This window comes from Danio rerio, chromosome 18, assembly GCF_049306965.1.
Source record: "Danio rerio strain Tuebingen ecotype United States chromosome 18, GRCz12tu, whole genome shotgun sequence".
Lineage (NCBI taxonomy): Eukaryota > Metazoa > Chordata > Actinopteri > Cypriniformes > Danionidae > Danio > Danio rerio.
The window spans coordinates 19027764-19043302 of record NC_133193.1 but is presented as its reverse complement, the minus strand read 5'-3'; the positions used below and the strand labels follow the sequence as shown (position 1 = coordinate 19043302).

Sequence of the window (15539 nt, the reverse complement as noted above, 5' to 3'; positions counted from 1 at the left end):
GATTATTTTATTTGGGGATTGTTTTGTCTGGGTTATGTATAATTGTATATGGTGTGTGGGTTGTTTTAAAATGTGCTATTCGCAAAAATAAGAAATCGATGACAAAAAAACAAGCTTGTGACAAGTGAAGAGTGATTAAATGACGACAGTTTGATGAAATGTGCAGTTTTGGGTGAACTGTTACTTTAAAAAAGACTGTTTTAATATAAAGTAGCCAACATTTGATGTTTTTTCAAAGTTTTCCTAAGACATTAATGGATGTTGAGTAGTTTTAGGACAACTTTGATTTGAAAAGGGTTTTTGAACAATTTCAAATGCTGACTAGTGTCTACTATAGAATAGTTCTGTACATAATTTATCCTTATTATTTCAATTCAATGTTGAGATGTAATTAAACTGTTGTCCAAAAGAAGTGATTAATCACCTTTATTAAAGTACACAAAAAAGGCATGAATAGGCATAATAAATGCAAACTGATCAGTGCAACTACTGTGACAAAGAAAGTGGTTTTGTGTATCAGTAATTCAAGCACTGTGCAGTTTCACTTACAGTTACAACAGAATGAAGCATATCGCAAATAACAAAATTAGTTCTGTAGATGAAAGCTGAGCAGATCAAGTCAAATGCAGATATAAATACGTAATTCAAAAGGGAACACAACAGTGTGATGTCCAAGGTGGATCAGTGCATAAATGCCTATAATAGATGTCAGTGGATCAGAAAAGAAAGAGCATGTGTGTGTCAAGAGAGCTGCCTGCCTCAATGTGCCATCTGGCTTAGAAATATTTTTATGCTCTTAAAATGCTCTTGAGCTATTTCACATGCTCTTTCTTTTTACTGACTAGAGAATATTGTTTCTATTACATGGACATTAAAAGATTTTCCATCCCTGAACTGCTGGAAACTGTATCGTTTGGTGTAATGAATTGCTCAAATGAGGTAATGTGTTCCCTGTATAAATAGTGCAAATAGCACTGAACTAAAAATGCAAAGAGCACAGAACTAGTAGTATTTATAATATAAAAAAGTAAAACACAAAAAAACTAAATCCAAAATAGAAAAAAGAAAGAAAGGGATTAAACCGATGAAAAGTTGAGTTTGGGATCTTTCAGATTTTCATCATCTTTGGCAATTGAGTTCCTCCAGAGTCTGTGTAAAATAACAAATGCAGAGAAGCTCAGGTTTTCATGTGCATGTCAGGCAGTTCTTCTAGTTCATTCTTATTAAATACAAAAACTACAGAGGAGATCAAAATTAAAGAACAACTTAGAGTTTTGTACATTTCCAATCCACTACTTAGTCCTGTTACATCAGAGTATCTGCAGGGCCCAGTTTTTCGAAAAAAAAAATTAATCTGGATCAAATGTTTTCCGGATAATGTGTTTTTGCTGTCCAGGATGAACTGACCTTTCTTTCTTTTATGACAGTTTTTAAAGAACCATTGGTCACTTTGATTCAAATACCAAATTTCAGGATTACCAAATCCTGTTTACCAGAGCCCTAAATGGAACCAACGGTGTAGCCTAATGGCTTAGCAAAGAATAACAGATAGGCAAAATACCATTGACCACAAAAAGTCATTGTTTGTTTTAATGGTAAGAAAGAGAAACACTGCAATTAACAAACATTTGACATTTTTTTTTGTTCCAATGTTTGTTCTAATACAATACCGCTTTGATATTGTTTTGTTGTTGTTTACCATATCTCATTAGATGTGAGATGCTTCATATAGGTTTCAAATATGAAGGAATTTATATATCATCAGTAACCAAGTTTGTGATTATTCACTGAATAAGAACTGAATCGACTCTTTTGATAAGATGAGAATAATCCAGTTTTTTTGGATCAAATAGATCCCAATCTGAGTTCAAAGCTTTGAATAACCCAAAGTACAGGTTTGATCAAAATCAAAGAAATGTAAAATTGAAGTAAATGGTCTGATCTTAATTTAAAATCCCTCTGTTACTTTTGAAAAACTTATTTCCAAGATTGATCCAATCTGTGATCCAAAATCCCACTAAATTACTTTTAAAAAACTGGGCTCTGGTTTCTTAGAGTTATGTTTCAAAAAATTAAGAGATTTTTAATACCACACAGAATTAAATTTGAAGAATTATAAGGCCAAATGTGTAGTGTAGTACTGAATTAATGAAAAATTACCTTCTTTAACTAACTTTATTTATTATATATAGTAATAGTACAAAAATACTGTCTTCTAACTGACTAATAATAATAATTAGGATGCAGCAGAATTATCAGTCACCAGTCAGGCCGGTTATACAAAACAATTGACTGATTCTAGTCTCTGGGCTGTCAGTCGGTGTATCCCAAGTTCTTTATTTGCTAATGTAATGGTTGACGTAGCTGTAGCTATTATTATTCAGTCTATTTTGATCTGAGTTACAAATAGACATAGAGATTTGAAGTACATTTCAAAACAGAAACAAAATAATTAAACATTTTAAGACAAATTTTAGTCTTATTTTTATACTACAGAATTTTAGACTTTTTAAGGATCCGTGGACAGCCTGTATATATATTCTGAAAAAAAGATTTAGATATAGATTTAGATATATGATTAGATATTTGGAAAAGAAGAATGCTAAAAATTAGACAAGACTTTCAGATTCCACCCAGTTATGTTGTGTTACTCTGGTAACTGGTAGTAATGTCTGTCCTGTCTTATAAATCCTAATAAAGGGTTAATTCCCCAAAAAATTTCAATTCTGTTATTAAAACTTGTGCATCAATTACATGTTGCACCAACCCCATGAGACCTTCATTCATATTTAGATATTTTAGGTAAAATCTAAGAGCTCTCTGACCCCTATAGACAGCAAAGTCAAGAAAGGAACCAAAAATCATCCTCAAAATAGACCCTTAGATAATTCACTGTAAAAAAATGCTGGGCTCCAAACAATCAAAGGAATTAAGTTAACTTCAATTCAAGAATCGTGTTGTTTCAGCTTTTTTAAAATAACTAGTTTGAACAACCAGCAAACCTTTTTTGAGCGTGATTTAATCTGATAATTATTAAGCTACAAGAATTAATTAGCATGAAGGTAATACTTAATACTTAATTCAAGAGTTTTTTTTTACACATCATAAGGATTAGATTATTTATAATTTATATAAATCAATTAATTTTGATCTCTACAGTACAGTTGCTGGATAAAGTGTTTACAGGCTAGTTATCATACCTTATAACTTCAATGGATGGGCATAATGGGAGGCATTTGGCAATCAGTGTGGCTCCCGCTGTGGTTATGTTATTAGCCTCCAGGCTGCAATCATTAGTTTTAATATCATCAGCACAGAGTAATCACGTAAATATCATGGTTGTAAGCATCTCAGTACTTACTCGAGTCTTTTCAGCTTCGTACACAAGGGAAGAATCTCAGCCAGTGTCCGTGCAAGACTGTCACCACATCCATTCCATGACAAACTAATTTAGAAAACACACAAGGAGCACAAGGAATATACCAATGCATTATCTGGATCTATTTATTCATAAACGTATAATTCTACATTAAAAAAATCTGATCCCACCTGACATCCTCTATGGATGGACAGTGTTTTAAGGATGAAGCCACACCAACCAGATCTGAAGACTCAACCGAAGTCAAACTGAAAGACAACAAGTATTGGATTACAGTGTACAACAACCAAATCACATTATATAGAGTCAAGCAATTTCAATACAGCACAATTTATTAGGAATTATTGGTAACATCAACGCTTTTCTGTCTCTTTTGATAGTGGTATTATTTCATTTAATAAATCTACAGCTGGGGCGACACAGTGGCTCAGTGGTTAGCACTGTTGCCAAACAGCAAGAAGGTTGCTGTTTCAAGTTCCAGCTGGGTCAGTTGGCATTTCTGTGTGGAGTTTGCACGTTCTCCCCGTGTTCGTGTGGGTTTCCTCCGGGTTTTCCGGTTTCCCCCACAGTCCAAAGGCATGCAGTATAGGTGATTTGAATAAACTAAATTGGCCGTAGTGTGTGTGTGTGTGTGTGTGTGTGTGTGTGTGTGTGTGTGTATGGATGTTTCCCAGTACAGGGTTGCAGCTGGAAGGGTATCCGCTGTGTAAAACATATGGTGAATAAGTTGGTGGTTCATTCAACTGTGGCGACCCTTGATGAATAAAGGGACTACGCTGAAAGAAAATGAATGAATCAAAATCTACTGCTATGGTAAATATTAATTAAAAAAACACTTGAAAATGCTCAGAGCAACATGTCATTTCTGTTTTATTCAACTGATGAAATTTCCATTTATTTCCTAATTTGAAATTAAAAAAAAATTGTAATTTAGAGCTTTATTTTTTAAATGTGCATATTGAGTATTAGGTATGTGATTCCAATGCTACAACTTATTTATATAATAGAAAATTATTGAAAAATTATAGCAAATTATATAAGGAATAACTTCCAAAAAGATTTCAAACAAATATTTTTCTGACAAAATAGCACTCTAAATATTTTAAACCTTTAGAATTTGTTTAAGCAAATCTTCACAGAATACAGCTTAATCCCTTTATTTATTTTGCTTAGTCCCTTTATTAATAAGGGGTCGCCACATAACCAATCACTGGGAAACACCCATACTCACTCCTTCACACACATACACTACGGACAATTTAACGCAACCTAATTCACCTATAGCGCATGTCTTTGGACTGTAGGGGGAAACCGGAGCACCTGGAGGAAACTCACGCGAACACGGGGAGAACATGCAAACTCCACACAGAAATGCAAACTGACCCAACTGAGGCTTGAACCAGCGACCTTCTTGCTGTGAAGGCCAGCTCTTCACAGAATAATTTAATTGAAAATTTACAGATTCTCTGGATGTACTGGATTTTTAAAATACAGTCAGGAATTGTAAAGTGCATTCTCAATTTTATCCATAGCTATAGGAATATTTTGTTTAAATATATCACTGTAATATTATCACTGTATATCACTATAATATGAGTCACTGTTATATATTTTGTGTCTTACTGTAGTTTTTTCAGTGCCTTCATGCTCACCAAACCTTCACAAAGAACACTTGATCCTTGTGGGCCAAACTGATTCTCTGATAAACTGCAAATACAAGCAAAACGATTAAACTTTTTTACTGTCATTGAAAAGCTACTGCAAACACCTCAACAAGAAACTTACTTGAGTTCTGAAAGCTGAGGTAGCAATGGAAGAATTTTAGCAAGCTTGGCAGCACTGGCCTGACCAAGCTTGTTTTTAGACAACCTGTCAAAGCAAAATGCCAAAATCAGTAGCTTATTTTATTTTTCAAAGCGATATTGCATATTCGTTCAAAGGAGTAAATGTTTTACTTGAGCTGCTGAAGAGCTCTGCAATGGGAAAGTGCTGTGAGGAGTTTCTCTCCGGCCTGGTCAGTCACAATGTTTTCTGACAGACTGCAAAAAAATGTATTAATCAATAAGAAACTATGAAGCTCATTGAAGAAATTGAATAATGATGTAGTGTATCAGTTATTGTAGCCGTGTACTGGGATAGAAAATCTACTGAATACTGTTGATCAAAATGATTGGAATTAATTTTTAATAAAAAAAAAAAATTTAGAGTAAAGTCTAGTGTATGTAGGACAAAACCTGCAAAAACAATAAATAAATACGCAAATAAATAAATAGATGAATGAAAAAATAAATCCACACACTCCTGCGTAAATAAATATATACATAATTAATAGTGCAGGCAGATAAATAATTCAATAAATTACATGAATGTTCCTAAATTAAATGAATAAAAAACTAAATGTAGATTTTTTTCCTCTTACAAACACTTATTTCTTTTGGACCTATGTTCTGTATATACTTTTCCTCAGCTCAGATCATCAGAAAGTCTTTATGCTGATTGGTAAAAGTTTGTGTTAAGTTTTTTGCCTGTCTAATGCCCATTAATAAGCTAATAACCTGACAAGCATCAACTCAGCATTGTTTGTGGTAGATGGGTGAAGTCAACGTGCTAAAAACTGTCAGAGACTTGAGAAGGCTAGCTGACACTGAAGAAAATATAATCAGCTGATAGCATACTGCTAATTCCAACAGAGTAGATTCATGTACACACTCTCTAAGTCAGTTAGCAGCTACTTTTGAAGTGGCAGTGGATCCTTTTGTCCTCGAGAAGCTGGAACAGGTCACACTCATTTTAAGACGTACGACTTTGATCAACCAATGATGGCATAAAGACCATCTTCTGATGATTAATAGACACCCTTTCAGTAATATGTTAAGCTGAGGAAAAGTAAATATGGAATAACGCTCAAAAATGTAAGGAAAAAAAAATTACACTATTAATTATTTACATATATATATATATATATATATATATATATATATATATATATATATATATATATATATATATATATATATATATACAGTTGAAGTCAGAATTATTAGCCCCCTTTTGATTTTTTATTCTCTTTTAAATATTTCCCAAATGATTTTTACCAAAGCAAGGACATTTTCACAGTATGTCTGATAATATTTTTTCTTCTGGAGCAAGTCTTATTTGTTTTATTTTGGCTAGAATGAAAGCAGTTAATTATTAGCCCCTTTAAGCATTTTTTTTCCCGATAATCTTCAGAACAAACCATGGTTATACATAAATTGCCTAATTACCCTAACCTGCCTAGTTCACCTTATTAACCTAGTTAAGCCTTTAATTGTCACTTTAAGCTGTATTGAAGTGTTTTGACAAATATCAAGTAAAATATTATTTACTGTCATCATGACAAAAAGAAAATAAATCAGTTATTAGAAATAAGTTTTTAAAACTGTTATGCTTAGAATGTGCTAAAACAATCTTCTCTCTGTTAAACAGAAATTGGGAAAAAAAATAAACAGTGGCACTAATAATTCAGGGCGGCTATTAATTCTGACTGCAACTATATATATATATATATATATATATATATATATATATATATATATATATATATATATATATATATATATATATATATATATATATATATATATATATATTCCTACGAAAATAAATATATAAATAATTATATGTATATAAATATACACACACACACACACAATTATATATATATATATATATATATATATATATATATATATATATATATATATATATATATATATACACACAGGGCTTTACATTAACAACCGCCAAATACGGGTACATTTTAGGATTTTAGTTGTGGCGGGTTAGACAGCCACCTCCACTAGCCACTTTGGCTGGTTGAAAATTATTTTTAAATTGTAGTTTTCTTAAAAGCAGGGTTCAACAATAAGGATGGCCCAATATTTGTGCAAATGCAGCAGAAGCAGCATGACTGACAAATATAATTATGTTTGTGCGGGCAAAAGAAAGCCTGTTAAATACCAAATGAGAGGATAATCCCTCATGCCAACAGCTGATGTGATGCTTGCGACTGTTTAAAACACATGCAAGCTCCCGATTCCTTGCTTGAAACAACTGTGCCTGGAAACGCAACTGGTGTGATCGGTTCTTTTTCAAATAGACTAGACAAAAAGTTGATTGCTCCAGATTGGTCTTTTTGTAAGCAGCACCAGTTGTTTTCACTTTAGCTATTATTTGAACAGGATATAGAATATTAACTTTCCATTAATGTGTAGTTACCAGGTGTCAACCGTTTTTGCTTTTTAAGAAATGTTTTGTTAAATAAAAAGTATAGTATACAGCAATATTTTGCTTGCTTTTACACACTATTTAAAATTTGTGGCTAAGAAATAATAACTTATTTATATTTATTTTTATATATTTATATTTTTTATTTATATTTATTACTAATTATATTGAGCTCTTTTATTTCATGTGAAATAAAAACTAATTGTAATACAACATTATGAAAGCATGACCCATGTGCTCATGCTCAAAGTAAAAAAAGTAAAATGACGAGGAGGAATGTGGACATTCCACAAAATCTAAATCAAGTAATTTTAGCACATCAAAGTCATATTTATGCATATATAATATATATTTTTCAACAACAAAATTGTGGCTAGTGAAAATGGTGAGTGACTAGTAATGTTGGAAAACTACTAGCCACACAGGACGGTGATCAAAAAAGTTAATGTTAAGCCTTGTGTATTTAATTGTGCCATTAATCTCCAGTCTTTTATTCATGGCACATGATTCTTCAGATATAATTCAAATACACTGTTCTAACGCTAATACAAATCTTTACTGTCACTAAATTAAAGTACACATTTCATTTGCCATTGAAGTATATGTTTAAGGATCTCCACTAGAGGTCATCATACACCTTATAAATATCTCTCATGTTGTAGGTAACGCTTATTCCTAATCTCGTGCTCAATGCAGATGCCATACCTTATTTTTACCAGCCCTGTCCATGAAGGTATGTATTTCACAAGCTCATTGGTACCACCATCTCCCATCCGCCAACTTTCCAACCTTCAAATAAGAAAAAAAAAATGTACATGTTTCCAAAAGCTGCTAGCACTTGTACATGTGATTTGCATACAACAATACATACTCAATCTCCTCCATCTGTTTGAAACCTTTAAAAGAGGCCAGTAGACAGAGTATTCCAGTGCCATTTACAAAAGTCTCAGATGTCACCACTGTAATGTTGTTTAAGCTAAGGAAAGAGCAAAAATCAAGCTTAAGCATAAAAAACTGAATGGGTTTCTGCTTGCAAAATATACAACTAACATTACCTGAGCCTCCGAAGTGAGGCCAGTCGACTCAAGCCTTGAGCTAGGATATTTATACCCTCCTGGTCGAGTACCACAGACTCCAGTCTATTATTGAGAGCATAGTATTAAATATAGCACAGTACAGTATACCCTGTCAGTGTGAATGTAATATTATAAACACTGTACAGCATGAGGTACCGTATTTCTGTCAGCAAAACACACTGCATCAAGCCTCTGACCAAGTCACAGCCTCGAGCTGCTGTCCAACCAGAGCACTGCAACATACTGCACAAGTAGATATTGACCAATCAGAGATCTGTATTCTGCTGCATAGAGTAACAATCATAAACCTGCTTGAGGTACCTGAATGACTTCAGATTTGGCACATTTTGAAAAGCTTTTCCGAATAGTGTAGCTCCACGGTCACTTAAGACAAGCTGGGACAAGCTGAAAGAAAGGGAATATTTAAAAGATGCAGTAAGGTAAATAGAGAATGAAATTATGCAAAATAATTCCCACCACGTTTGCTGTTCAAAATTAAATGTAAAAACTGACACACCTCAGACTCTCAAAGGCTGGAGTGTTTGGCAGGGCCTCAGCAAGAGTTTCCACTTCCTCCTCAGCGGCTCCTTTCAGATCCAGACTGGAAAGAACACAGTACTTATAATAATACTTAGAATGTAGCAAGTACTGTACTGTATATAGGATTTCAAAAAATTATTTTTAAACTTAAAGTACAAACCAGGCTTATATATATATATATATATATTTATTTTTTATTTTATTTTATTTTTTAATCGATCCCAGTTTTAAGGGCAACAAATAATAACTTGACCTCTAGTTGATCATTTGAAAAAGTGGCAGAAGGTAGATTTTTCCCATGAATCATCTGTTGAACTGCATCTCAATCATCACAAATACTGCAGAAAACCTATTGGAACCCGCATGGACCCAAGATTCTCATAGAAATCAGTCAAGTTTGGTAAAGGAAAAATCATGGTTTGGGATCTGCAGAGTGGATCAAGACATTTGTGCTGCCCATTAAATTACAAACTACAGGAGAGGGCAAATTCTTCAGCACTCCTCATACTTCAGCCTCTACATCAAACTTCCTGAAAGCAAAGAAGGTCAAAGTGCTCCAGGATTGGACAGCCCAGTCACCAGAGCTGAACATTATTGATCATGTCTGGGCTAAGATGAAGGAGGAGGCATTGAAGATGAATCCAAAGAATCTTGATGAACTCTGGGAGTCCTGCAAGAACGCTTTCTTTGCCATATGCAAACCCAGACCTTACTGTCCGAATTAAATAATTCAAAATCAAGGCATGATCGTATTTTATTTTGGTACAATAAGCATAATCGAATGGCCTTTGCCTCATATAAGCCATTTCTGATAGCAAATGATCAACTAGAAGTCCAGCTATTATTTGTTGTTCCTAAAACTTGGACAGGTGACAAGACTTTTATCAGGTCGTGTATGTCTTGCAATTGTATTTTTACTCATTTTAAAATGCTCTTTATGTGCATATTTTAAACTAAAGAAAGTGAAATGACATTAAATTATTATTTATTTAATGTTTAGAACCATGAACACTGTTAATATTTGTAGCACGAAGATTATTTTTAATAACTTTCTTTTGTTATGTTTGGTGGTTAAGAGAGCCTAACACAAGTGCTGTCAATCTGATGAAGTTGTTTTCTTAATTTGCTGGTGTTTTTTCTATATGCATCTGTTTTCTTAAGTTGCAGCGCTTTTAAGCTCTTTTGGCCACCGTAGTGCTCAACACAATTGTGCTCATAATAAATGTATTATTTATTGCATGATATTATATAACAAATCAAGATTGATTTTGTCAAATTATTCTAATATCAAAACAAATATTAATAAATTGTCCATATTCAGGCTAAATACATGCTCTGGAATCAGAGCACCAATAAAAGTCAGTAATGTCTTGTAGTGAATGCATGTCCACTCAACACTATAAATATAGAAATGCCCACTTAGTACATATATTTGAAAAATCAAGGAAACTTACGTGATGTTCCTGAGATTCCTTAAGAATGGAATGACTGCAGAAAAAAACTCTGCACCTATTCTGTCCAATTTAAGTGGCGAGAACCTGGACACAACACAATACCAGAAATCATATAAAGAGAAATCTGCTTTTCTAATCTAATCTGATAAAACAAAACTCTAAGTGACTTACTTTAAATCCAGTAAGGCATGACATTTCTGGATGGGAAGTGCGAGTTGAGTGAGGTGCTGTCCTTCTACATCACAGTCATCAAAGCTGAAGAATGTGACGAAAGTGGCATTTTAAATCAAATGTAAGAAGATCCCTTTTTTTTAAATGAATTAGCACTGCAAAACCTTATGTTGGCTTGAGAATATTTTTAAAAAGCTGTCAGATTTGAGAGGCTATGTATTAAAATAAAAGTCATTAAAAGCAAAAATAAACACAACCACCTCATAAGCAAAAAATACTACACACCTGATAGACTGCAGAGCAGGCAACACATTTTCAGAATGACCGCTGTAAAAAAAAAAGGCCCAAATTAGCTCTGAATATGTAATACTGTGAAGCTTATCTATGCACAATAATTCATAGAAAACCACATTCCATGGGGATAAACATTAATGTACAGTAACTTACACTGAAGTGGAGCTGGAAATGGAATTGGCTTCAATGATCATGTTTATAGATGCACGGTGGACCCTGAAAATGTAATGTAAACATTTAGTAATCTCTTTAGAAGGTTTCTCAAGGAATAGTTACCCTTGAACATTTCTCATATTTAATTAGGAATGCATTATTGAGTTAGTATTAATTTAGAATCAATTGCTAATAGAATTGCATGTATGTAAATGTAGATTCTTTGTGCCATTATACAGCAATGTGTTTTGAGATAGTTATATATATATATATACAAGCAGGGCTTGACATTAACTTTTTTGATCACCAGCCACTGTGGCTAGTAGATTTCCAACATTACTAGCCACTCGCCATTTTTAATAGCCACACTTTTCTTTCTTTGCCTCCTCATTCGATTAACTTCCTGTGTGTGTTGTGTATTAGCTTGCTCAGTGTGCATGAGCAAATGGGTTGTGTCAGTGCAATCAGTTTTTATTTCACGACTTTTCATCGCTCAAAATTAGGGATTTACCAAATTTATCTCTGACCACACCAATTAAGTATTTCTTACCCACAATTTTTAATGTGTAAAAACAAGGAAATATAGCTGTATAGGTGCACTTTTTAATTCAACAAAACTTTTCTTTAAAAAAAAACATTACATTTAAAAAAAGAATTATTGTCATGTATCTAAAATATGCACAGTAATCTGTCCTGGCTAAAAGTCCCAGATCACCAGTTAGCTACACATAAACGAGGAGTAATCTCCCATTAAAGCAATGTTATTGTAAAAAAATTATTAAACCATACTTACAAAAATAACTGTAAGCAAATGAAAGCAGGTGAAACATACCGTGCCCACAGTTAATATAGGCCTGTTAATAATCTCTTCTAAGAGTAATTAAAATGAAAGCAGTGACCGCTGCTGCTTACAAAAGAATATGTGTATTTTTTTTAATCTTAAGCTCTTGAAAGCAGCAGGACTGTGGGTGCACGATCATCGCTCTTTGTCCAGTCTATTTTAAAAGAAACCAATCGCACCCGTTGCGCTTCCTCTAGCCACGGTTGCTATGCACAAGTAAATGGGAGCGTGGGCGCACTTTTTAACAGTCGTGCGCATCACATCAGCTGTTAGCGCAAGTGATCATGTTCTTCTGTATTCACCATTTTTTTGCTCGCGTGAACACAGTTATTTTTGTCAGTCGTGCTGCTTCTCAATTCTAATATCATATTTGCTAGAATATTGGGCCATGCTTATTGTTGAACCCTGCTTTTAAGAAACCTATAATTTAAAGTGGCTAGTGGAGGTTTCTGTCTAACCCGCCAGAGCTGAAATCTACCCGCATTTGGCGGGTATGCAGGTGTTAATGTAAAGCCCTGTATACAAGAGATAATCATTTTATTAATATGTGTAACCTTTTTAAAAAATATATTTGATATTCATTCATTCATACATTAATTTTCTTTTTGGCTTAGTCCCTTTATTAATCTGGAATGAAAAGCCAACTTATCCAGCAAGTTTTATGAAGCAGATGCCCTTCCAGCCGCAACCCATCACTGGGAAATATTACATATTATATTCTATTAAATATTTTATTTCTATATAAAATATTTTGAGATAGAATGTGGTTAACATTGCAACATAGGAAAGTAGGGAACATACCCACAGTTTTACAAACACTTATTTGAGAAAACCAAAAATATTTAAAGAAGTCAGCAGGTGAACTTAGCAGATACTAGTACTACCAGTCTCTTTCACAGTATTTGCAAAATGATACAGTTTTGTACACAAATTATTACAAATACTGTGATAATTTTATTTAATGGCTTATAGATCATAAAATGCTCAGCAGTCACATGATGTGTGTTTGTAGGTCACTGCATAAAACCACACCTGATTTCTCTGATGTGCTGCTGTAGACTGAGGCATCTCGCAATGAGGCCAATAGCAGCACTTCCTGTCATCCACGACTCTTCGATTCTAATAAAAACATCCCAAAGACATCATTATACTCACATTATATCTCCATATAAAAATAACAACTTAATAAAGAGAGAAAAACAGCATCACTACATCAGTTTTTCATTGTTTCTTCAGCTTTTGGCACTTTTGGAAAGCAACTTCTTAAAACACACATTTCACACACTCACGTTATAAACTAATTACAATAAACTCATGTATTTAACCAAGTTGTGCACAAGAAAGCATATTGGGAACAATGTACGGATATACATGCATGGGAGAATTGTGTCATTTTTTTCTCAAATATTCATAATGCAGTTTGAATCAAATCTCAGTTTTGTTTGTGCTTTGAATTCTGTTGTTGAATAAATGGCATTCATCTTACTAAGGCTAATTTTATAGATAGCATATTTAATAAACGCACAAGGCGATATTTTCAGAATTTTTACCTAATTTGGGAACAATACAGCAAAGCATACTCTAAATTAAATGAACCAGGATTTTACACTTTATATGTCTCACATGTCATTTCAATACAGGTTGAAATGTTGGTCCTTAAGGAAATTAGGCTTGAGGGACAGTTATAATTAATGTAAATTAATTCACAAATGAAATACTGAAAATATTATATTTTTGTTTAGGTTGTTGTGCTTTTTGGGTATAAAACAATGGTAAAATGCCAAAATCAAAAAAGAAATAGATGTAAAATGTAAAAATGATTTGATGTGCTCTTACCTGATGTCTCTGTGTTGGTTGCAGTGACTAAACTGTTTAACAAAATGCTCAATTTGCTCAGAATTCAGGCCATTATTTCTCAACCTGAGAGGAACAGATGCTAATTAAACATTTGCCAAAATATGCACAAGAAATGAATAATTAACAGTAAAATCTCACGTTAAAGTTTGGATTGTGGATAGTTCAGCCAGGCTATCCAGTAAGGAAAAAAGTCCTTGACTGTTCAGTGAATTAGAAGACAATCTACAGAAGAGAGAATCAATAAAACCTAAAATCCATTTTCTTTATGGCTTTAATAAATATGCAAGGGTTACTCGTGACTAAAACCACTGATAGTAAACTATTGTGTCTATTAAAAATGGACAAATCTATAAATATGACTGAATATTTGAACATCAGAAGTGTTTACACCACTCTTCATGGTACAAAGTGATACAACTGAGCGCAAACACTCACTCTAATGAAAGGAGTCTTGGGCATTTTGTCAGGATTTTCACAAGCATCTTCAAGTGTGCAAGCTCAAAACTGCACTCCCTTAGCCTGAACAAAAGACAACAATAAGAGGAAGAAGAACACCAACACACTTTCACTTTTGACTTGAGTGAATTAATCAAATCGTTCATGTGACTTTTTGATTGTGTTTTTTATAGCTCACATGCATTCCGGGAAATTACCTAAGAGTCTTGCCATTGGCATGTTCTTGCACAAACTGAATCAGAGACTGATCCTCCACTCCAAGACTACAGACAAGAAAGCATATACCTTTAGATGAGTTATTGCGTTATTATGAACAACATTTTTCAGAGATAATCAACAAATTGAAAGTAAAACTGAAAAATAGGTGCTGTAGTGCTTGGGCTTTTACCTGACTTCGACAGCAACAACTTTTTCACAGGTATTCATTGAGTTGACCAGATGCAGTGCCCCGATTTGAGTCATTCGGTTGCCAATGAGGCTGTGAAGGAGTAAGTATTAAATGGCACAATACGTACAGTCAAGCCCAAAATTATTTATACCCCTGTTAAATTCTGCCTAAATGTAACTTTTATTTTATCAGCAATTTTTTTGGACCGAAATGGCACTTGCCTCTCCCAAAATATAACAAGATGATGTACAATAAGCATCATTGTGAAATAAAGGTATTCCATTTTTGACGTAATCTCAACTGAAAAAGAGAGCATAGAGTAGCTCCACCCCTTTTTAAAAAACACCCAATGGTGTTTAGTTTTTATTATTTCTTTGCCAGTGAGAGCGGTTGAGCTAAAGCAAAGAGCTTAGAATGACCAAAGAGCATAGAATCACCAAGAAGCGACACTCTTGTGTAATTTGGAAAACAGCCACTAAATGGCGCGGCGGCCATTTTGAAATGAAAACTCCAATAGAGCAACAGCATATTATAAGTCTGTAAAATCAACTATTAAAAGTGCTGATGATTGTGATAATAAGCGTTGTATTGTCGTCTTTCAGGTTGTATCTCAGCTTTAATGCACTTTTTAAATAAATAAATAAAAAACAAAGCAGCTGCT

At 33.5% G+C, this 15539-nt stretch overlaps 1 protein-coding gene across 3 annotated transcripts in view; it reads right to left on the bottom strand.

The window, feature by feature from the left end:
- Window positions 1-409: 409 nt before the first annotated feature.
- nlrc5 (NLR family, CARD domain containing 5) overlaps window positions 410-15539 on the bottom strand; it is a 33671-nt gene continuing 18541 nt past the window's right edge. For 2 of the 3 annotated variants that reach the window (XM_073928781.1, NM_001386270.1), the window contains exons 22-44: window positions 14879-14968; window positions 14688-14753; window positions 14470-14553; window positions 14173-14256; window positions 14014-14097; window positions 13210-13296; window positions 11337-11399; window positions 11175-11216; window positions 10890-10973; window positions 10719-10802; window positions 9242-9325; window positions 9046-9129; window positions 8881-8967; window positions 8704-8787; window positions 8520-8624; window positions 8354-8437; window positions 5335-5418; window positions 5165-5248; window positions 5003-5086; window positions 3550-3627; window positions 3362-3445; window positions 3201-3284; window positions 410-1149 (exon numbers count right to left, since the gene is read on the bottom strand). In XM_073928781.1, coding sequence (XP_073784882.1) covers window positions 1077-1149; window positions 3201-3284; window positions 3362-3445; window positions 3550-3627; window positions 5003-5086; window positions 5165-5248; window positions 5335-5418; window positions 8354-8437; window positions 8520-8624; window positions 8704-8787; window positions 8881-8967; window positions 9046-9129; window positions 9242-9325; window positions 10719-10802; window positions 10890-10973; window positions 11175-11216; window positions 11337-11399; window positions 13210-13296; window positions 14014-14097; window positions 14173-14256; window positions 14470-14553; window positions 14688-14753; window positions 14879-14968 — 1867 coding nt within the window. In that variant the 3' untranslated portion in view covers window positions 410-1076. The remainder of the gene's footprint in view (window positions 1150-3200; window positions 3285-3361; window positions 3446-3549; window positions 3628-5002; window positions 5087-5164; window positions 5249-5334; window positions 5419-8353; window positions 8438-8519; window positions 8625-8703; window positions 8788-8880; window positions 8968-9045; window positions 9130-9241; window positions 9326-10718; window positions 10803-10889; window positions 10974-11174; window positions 11217-11336; window positions 11400-13209; window positions 13297-14013; window positions 14098-14172; window positions 14257-14469; window positions 14554-14687; window positions 14754-14878; window positions 14969-15539) is intronic. The other variant, XR_012393549.1, reaches the window with a different exon arrangement.